At 63.0% G+C, this 6,839-nt stretch overlaps 1 protein-coding gene across 1 annotated transcript in view; it reads right to left on the bottom strand.

The window, feature by feature from the left end:
• The window catches only part of UNC13A (unc-13 homolog A (C. elegans)), a gene marked incomplete at its 5' end in the record, with an annotated part of 39,692 nt that overhangs the window by 3,430 nt on the left and 29,423 nt on the right, over positions 1-6,839 (bottom strand). The window contains 9 exons of the mRNA XM_010001318.1: positions 3-184; positions 415-574; positions 652-744; positions 2,159-2,215; positions 3,254-3,401; positions 3,525-3,605; positions 3,785-3,841; positions 5,000-5,029; positions 6,104-6,142. Coding sequence (XP_009999620.1) covers positions 3-184; positions 415-574; positions 652-744; positions 2,159-2,215; positions 3,254-3,401; positions 3,525-3,605; positions 3,785-3,841; positions 5,000-5,029; positions 6,104-6,142 — 847 coding nt within the window. The remainder of the gene's footprint in view (positions 1-2; positions 185-414; positions 575-651; positions 745-2,158; positions 2,216-3,253; positions 3,402-3,524; positions 3,606-3,784; positions 3,842-4,999; positions 5,030-6,103; positions 6,143-6,839) is intronic.

Below are 6,839 nucleotides of genomic sequence, written 5' to 3'. Positions count from 1 at the left end.
GCCGTGGTCTCCCGTGCGCCCGCGGCGGCCCGGGGCCAGCCAGCAGGCACAGCCCGGGCGCTGCGCGATGTCCCGCAGCTGCAGGACAGCGATGCCCACGGTCCGGTCCTCCCGCGCGAAGCAGTAATCCTTGACACACACCTGGAGCTCGTAGCACTCTGGGCCCGTCTCTGTCCCCAGGGAGCTGTGGGGGGACAAAGGACGGGCAGCGTTGGCACAGGGGGTCACACCCCCAGCCCCCCTGCCTCCCCACCTGCCCTGCAAAAAGCCTTTTCTTTTCCTCACTTTACCCCAATCTCTGCTTTTACCAATGACAAAACACCTGAACCGTCCCCTGGGAGATCAGCAAACCCGCTGGCAGACCCAGGGACACATCCCCCAGCCCCACATCCCCAGCCCTGCAATGCCACTCACAACTGGAAGGTCTCATTGTACTTGGGGGCCCAACTGTTGTTCTTGGATTTGGTGGCAAATTTCCTCTTCTTGTCACTGAGGTGGGGCCCAATGATGTTGACCTCGATGAAGGGCCGGAAGATGCCCGAGGTCTGCCACTTGAGGTCGTTTGCAGCAACCACTGCAGAGAGGGAACACATGAGGCTCATGGGGTCCTGCCAGCTGCCAGACCCTGGCACCCCAGCCAGCAGAACCCACCTTTGACAGTGACTTTGTGTTCGCCAGAGCTGGGGTGGGTGAGGAGCTCCACATGGATGGACACCTCCCCAACAGGGTCATCCACACCAGAGCCTACATGGCAAAGGGAGGAGACATGAGTGCCCATTCCCCCTGGATCCCTGATGTCCCCTGCCCACCACCAACCCCACTGGAGGAGGCAGGTCACTTGCCATGGGGCAGGAGGGGGTGGGCAGGCCTAATGTGGCCTCTGCCAGAGTTCTGGGGACAGCAGCATGGGTCAAGGACAGCTGGGGCTGGCACCAGGCTGGGCTGGGGCATGGCAGGACATCCTCAGCACCAAGCTGGCTGTCATGCCATATCAGTAGGGCCCAGTGAAGCCCACTTGCCCTGGCATGGGCTGAAGTGCCTGGGTGGGATGGATCAGGTGACAGTGGCACCCCTACTATGGGCACAGGGTGGGTGTCTGTGCTCTGTGCAAGGCTCTGGGAATGGGGACAGCTCTGGGCAGGAGGGATCCAACCTGGCCCTTGTCCCACAGGGCAGCCGTGGTCCTGTCAGGGCCTTGGGGCTGACCTGCCCCCTCTTCTGTCCCCTTCATCTCAAGGACCTTGTGGTGGTTCCCAAACCTGGGGAACTCGGGTGACCTGCGACCAACAGCCCAGCCCACCCTCTCCCCCAAGGAGCCACACATGCACCCGTGGGTGAATGGAGGGTGCAAGGCAGGGGAACAGGCCCCGTGGGTCAGACGAGGCCAAGAAGATCAGTGGGAAGTTCCCAGGGTGGAAATAACAGTGCGAAGGACACATCCCCATGTGCAACTGCATGTCCCCCAGCAGGAGGGTGCCAGGCTGGGGAGGGGGCTGGTGGTGGCAGACTCTCCTCTCCATCCACCTTCATCCCCTGGCCCACCCCGGCCCCTGGTCCCCCAGGCACCCTCCACCCGGGCAGCGCCGCATGCTGAGCCGACATGGAGGCGATGGTGGGCGAGGAGGGGGCGTCTGGGTGTGGGAGGCCAAGCATGGGGGGCAGCCCCGGCCCCTTGGCAGGGTGGGATGGAGGCCAAGCGGGGCCCGTGGAGCTGGGCTCATGCCTCAGGCCGGGTGCAAGGCTAGTAATGGTCCTTCTGGCAGCAGGGTGGAGGGAAGGGGACATGGACACCCAGGGGGACAGCTGCCCAGCTTGCAGGGAGGTCGTGGCAGGTGCCCACCCCAGGCAGCAGCATTGGGAACAATGGGGGTGCCCAGAGCTTGCAAGCAAAGGTGAGCACCCCTATCCCCATGGGCACATCTCCTCCCCGGGGCAGGGGGTGTCAGCACAGCTGAGCACGGTTCCTCCAGATTCAGCCCAAAGCAGCCCTGGGAGCACGAGCGTGGGTGGGGGCTCCAGCTCTGCCCACTCTGGGGGTCCCCAGGGCCGGTGCTGGTGGGACGGGGTTTGTGGCCAACCCAGTCCACAGTGCTGGGACTGTTACTAGCCCAGGCTGGCGATGGCAGGCGGGTGCAGGGCGGGTGAGCAGCACACATACCCTTCTCTGGATAAATTTCTTCACTAAGGGTAAACCTAATGCCTTTCCCACCATGAACTAGTGGGAAGGAGAGAGAAAGAGACAGAGACATGGCACAGAGCAGAGGAAGAGAGGAGGAAGGACACGACGTGCGTGGGGGATGGGAACAGTGAAAGAGGGAGGAGAAAACAAAGAGAGAGAAAGAGAGATCAGATCTGGCAGACGGACGGACGGCCGAGCATCCGGACAACACTGCAGTGACACGGGAGCACTGGGCACCCCCCAGCTCTGAGCCCAGGGGTCCCGGGGCTGGACTGCACCCAGGGGTGCTTGCACCCACCAGACCCAACCCCACGCCCCCAACATGGCTGGCACAGGAGGCACAGACAGGACAGACGTCCCTTGCAGGAGATGCACAGACACTAAACGCACGTCCCCCTCCCCGAGGATGCAGACAAGGCTGGGACACTTCATGATGGCCCGTGGCTGCCAACAAGCGTCTCTGTCCCCTCCTTGAGCAGCCAAGGGACAAAACAAAGGTCAGTGTTTAGAGCCAAGGAGCAGTCCTGGCTCAGGGGGTGCCCAGCACCCTGCCCTGCGTGGCTCTGGGACCCAGCCCCCTGGACAGACCACAAGCCACGGGGCATGTGGGGCACCCAGAGTGCCCAGGACAGGCCCTGGCACCTGGATCCATCTGGTCTGGTGAGAGGGCTGAGCCCTGGCCAGGCTGGCACCTGTCAGCTGAGACCAGGAGCTTCAGGGCAGTGCTGGACCAGCAGTACCAGTGCTGGGTGACAGGGGCCATCCAGAGGGGACAAACACTGTGACACCACGCTGACAGAGGGTGACCTTCCCCACCTACGGACCCTATTTCTGCACCAGCCCAGCTATGCCCTGGCACTGGGGACACACTGTTCCTCTGGGCATGCATGGCCCTTCTTCACCTGGGAGGAAAAGCCCTTCCCTCCCCACCTCTTCATCCCACCTCTCCACCAGCCTGGCTGGGACCCCCAACCCCACTGGGACAGAGGCAGGATGGGGCCCTGGCTGCAGGGCAGCCAAGCCCATGCGTGGGGAGAGGGGTCCCGGGTTGGGGGCCAGGACAGCGTGTCCTACCCTGTGAAGCCTGGGTCTGCACAAAGGTTTTGATGAGGAGGTCGGTGGCCTGGGTGTAGAGGGACAGGGCATAGCGCAGCGACTGCAGGTCAGGGCTCTTCTCCAGGAATGTCTTCTTCAGCCCCACCCCGCCAGCGTGGAAGTATTGCTGGAGGGATGAGACAACAGCAGGGTCCTCAGCAGCTCTGCTGGAGCCCCCCTGGTCCCCCCCCAGATCTGTGCCTTGGGGGAGACCTCAGGGGCACCCCTGCACTCCGCAGAGTGCCCTCACCTTGATGGTGTCCAGCGCCAGCTCCACCACAGCACACTGCTTTGGGGTCAGGCTCTTGGCTTCCTCCCTCACCATGTGGTCCTGCAGGGCACAAATCCCACCCTCAGCCCGGGACCAGGGTGCTGCTCCCCCCAGCCCTGCCAGGCGAGTGAACAAGCACCTGTGGGGTCCTTGCACCAGTGCCAGCCTGCAAAGAGCCACCCGCCCGGGCAGAGGGGAGCTCAGGGTGCCTGCTGTCCCACCCATCCCCAAGGCCTCACCTTCAGCTTGGAGAGCTGCCCCAGCTCCTTGGCTGCATTGAAAATCATCTGCGTGCCCTGCAGAGAGCAAAGAGACAGGAACAGCCCCGGTGAGTGGCCAGGATGGGCATGGGGTGCCAGGAGCTCGCTGCAGCTCCTGGGGCTCTGCGGGCCCCCCAGGCTCCAGGGGGGGCCACAGGTGCTCCTTGGAGAGCCCCAGAGGCCACCAGCCATGTCAGGTCTGGTGATGGGACTGGTACAGCCCCCATCCCAGCCCCAGAGTTTCCAGCACAATGTGCCGTTGGGGTCTTGGGGACCCCGGGGCAGGACATAACCCCGGTGTCAGGGACCTCACACCGTGCTCAGCACGAACATCTTGGCCCAAGGGTCCCATCCTGCTCCCTGTGGTGTCCAAGAACCTGATTCTGCATCCACAGAGCCCTGCACAGGACATCCCTGGCACCTCATGGACAACTTGTATGGCATCAGGAGGGAGCAGAGAGCGTTGCAGGGGGACAGCAGGGACAGGGAGGATGCAGCATGGTCCCCCTGCACCCCCAGGTGCTGGCAGCCAAGCCAAAAGTCCCCCCTGCCACCCAGACCCCTGCCCAGTCTCAGAGAAGTTCCCAGACCCTCTGCATCCCAGGAAACACCAGGGATGGGAGCCCCTGGCGAGCTTCAGCTGCCCTGTGCCTTGCCAACCCCCTGGCCAGGGCCACAGCCCCATGGCACGGGCAGATCCTGCTCAGCTCCCTGCGCTGGCACTCGCTCCCTGGGCTGAGCACAAGTTCCCCTCCTCAAGCACTCCAGTGTGCAATGTGCAACTGGCTAAACTGGGGCCCAGTGGGGCAGAGCCAGCAATTCCCACTTCCTTCCCTCTTCTGGTACCAGTAGCTCCAGTCCTTCCCAACAATGAGAAATCCCAGTATCTGTCCCACTAGCCATTACATTCTGCAGAGGTCTGACCCCCCATGCCCTCATTTTGCCCCCATTTCCCCTTAACCCTTTGTGTCCCTCCTTCCCCCAGGTTCTGTCCCATTCATCCTTCCCTTCCCCATCTCCCCCAGCTGGTGAACAGCCTGGGAGCTGGGGACACTGGTGTCACTCAAACAGAGCGTGAAGGGACACTGTCCTGGGCTGGGCCCCACACACCCTGCAGCACATGGGACAAGGGATGGGGAGGAAGCAAAAGGAGGGACCAGAGCCAAGTGGGGAGCAGAAGAGCCATGTTCTTACTTCAGTGTGACTGGGCAGCTTCACCCTGCTCTGGAAGAGAACAGCAAGGGACAGTTACTGGTGGCCCCAGCCGTGGGTCCAGGCCCCCCACATCCCCCCAGCCGTGCAGGCTCTGGCCCTGTGCTCTTCTCTGGCTGTGCCCAGTTCTCTGCTGGTGCCACTGGTCTGGCACCAGTTCACACCTGCAAAGGCTCAGCCCCACACACTTACTGGTGCCCCAGTGCTGGGTGTGCCAGGTCTCCCCCGTGCTCAGGAGCAGCTCTGCTCCCTCCCTGTGTGGGGCTGGGGAAGCCACAGTGGGCAGGGGACAGTAGCTCACCCAGCAAAGTGGGGCAGCCCCCAGGGGGCCCCTGCAAGAGGCGGGAGGAGCTGGGGGGGCTCCAGGCATTACCCTGATGGATGTCAGCACAGCTCTTCCCAAGAGCCAGGTTTTGGGAGCCAGCAGCCTGGAGGGCTGTGCCAGGCCCCAGCCCAGCAGGGCAGAGCTCCCAGACAAAGGGACAGCCCGTATGCGTGGAGAAAGACCTCTGGTGTGTTTTGTGGTTCAGTGAGCCTTGATAAGCCCCCTTGAGCATCAGGGAGAAGCAGGCTCAGAGGTCCAGGGGATCTCAGCAGCCCCATGGCCCCCAGTGTGCCCCACACACCTCCAGCATGGCCCAGCATCCTGGGGGTCCTCTGTTCCTGAGCCCCCAGCAGAGGGACAGGTTTGTGCCTGATGTCTCCCACGCTTGGGCACCTCATCCACACGTGGTCCCAGGGGGATGAAGGGGTGCTGAGTGCCATGGGGCAGCATCCCCCATGCCTGCCCAGACATGAGCAACACAAACCCACCCACAGGGGCTTAACATGACACGACACCCACTCCCTACCCTGGGTGACACAGAACAGGTCAGCACCTCCATCCTGCCCTGAGGCAGCAGGTCCTGGACAACACGGCACACACACCTCAACAGCACAACACACACACCTCAACAGCACAACACACCACGTCCAGACAGCACGACAGAGGAAGCATGGACAAGCCTGGACCTCCAGAGCAGACGGGTGTGGGGCCACGAGTGTGGCCACGGGGTGATGACAGACATGGAGCCCACAGCTATTTACCTTCTCTGTCCCCTTGCCATGTTTTCTCAAGAGCGTGCCCTGTAGAAGCAACGTCAGAGGTTGAGTGGGGGGTGGGGGGACAGTGTGGGACAGGACACGGGGGGTTGCAGGGCCAGGCTGGGCAGGTGGGGGCCGCAAGCTGGCGGCACAGACATCACTGAGCTCCTGAAGGACAGCCAGGGCCCTCAGGGGACTGGTCCCTGCTAGGGTGCTGGGCCAGTGAGGGACTGGTGTCTGGGATGCTGGGCCAACTGGTCCCCACTAGAATGCAGGATGTTGTGCCTGATGGGCATTGGTCCCCACACTTGGGTGTTGAGTTTACAGGTAGCTGGTTCCTGCTGGGATATAGGGATGTGGAGCCCATGGGGGACTGGTTCTTGCTGGGATATAGGGATGTGGAGCCCATGAGAGACTGGCCCCTGCTGGGATACAGGGTGGTAAGAACCAGATGCAGCCTCTGGCACCCCCACGTTTCCCCCCAGCTCTGGCAGATGCTCACAGTGCTGAGGGAGGAGCTGGACCTGGGTTTTGCACGCAGAGTCCTGGTCTGGGTTGGGCCCAGTGGCAACCCCACACCAACCCAGGCCCAGCAGGAGCAAGAGAAAAAGTGTCAAATGGGGCAGCAGTGCCATGGGGGGGGGGTCCCAGCCAGGCTTTTTGGGGAGGGCTGGGGCATGGCTGAATGAGGAGGCGGTAGCAGGGGGGGCAGTGGCAGGGGGGGGAGCGGGGAGCGCGG

Source organism: Chaetura pelagica, unplaced genomic scaffold (genome assembly GCF_000747805.2).
Source record: "Chaetura pelagica isolate M959 unplaced genomic scaffold, ChaPel_1.0 scaffold1277, whole genome shotgun sequence".
Lineage (NCBI taxonomy): Eukaryota > Metazoa > Chordata > Aves > Apodiformes > Apodidae > Chaetura > Chaetura pelagica.
The sequence above is the reverse complement of the archived record's forward strand: the minus strand, read 5'-3'. Positions and strand labels throughout refer to the sequence as shown.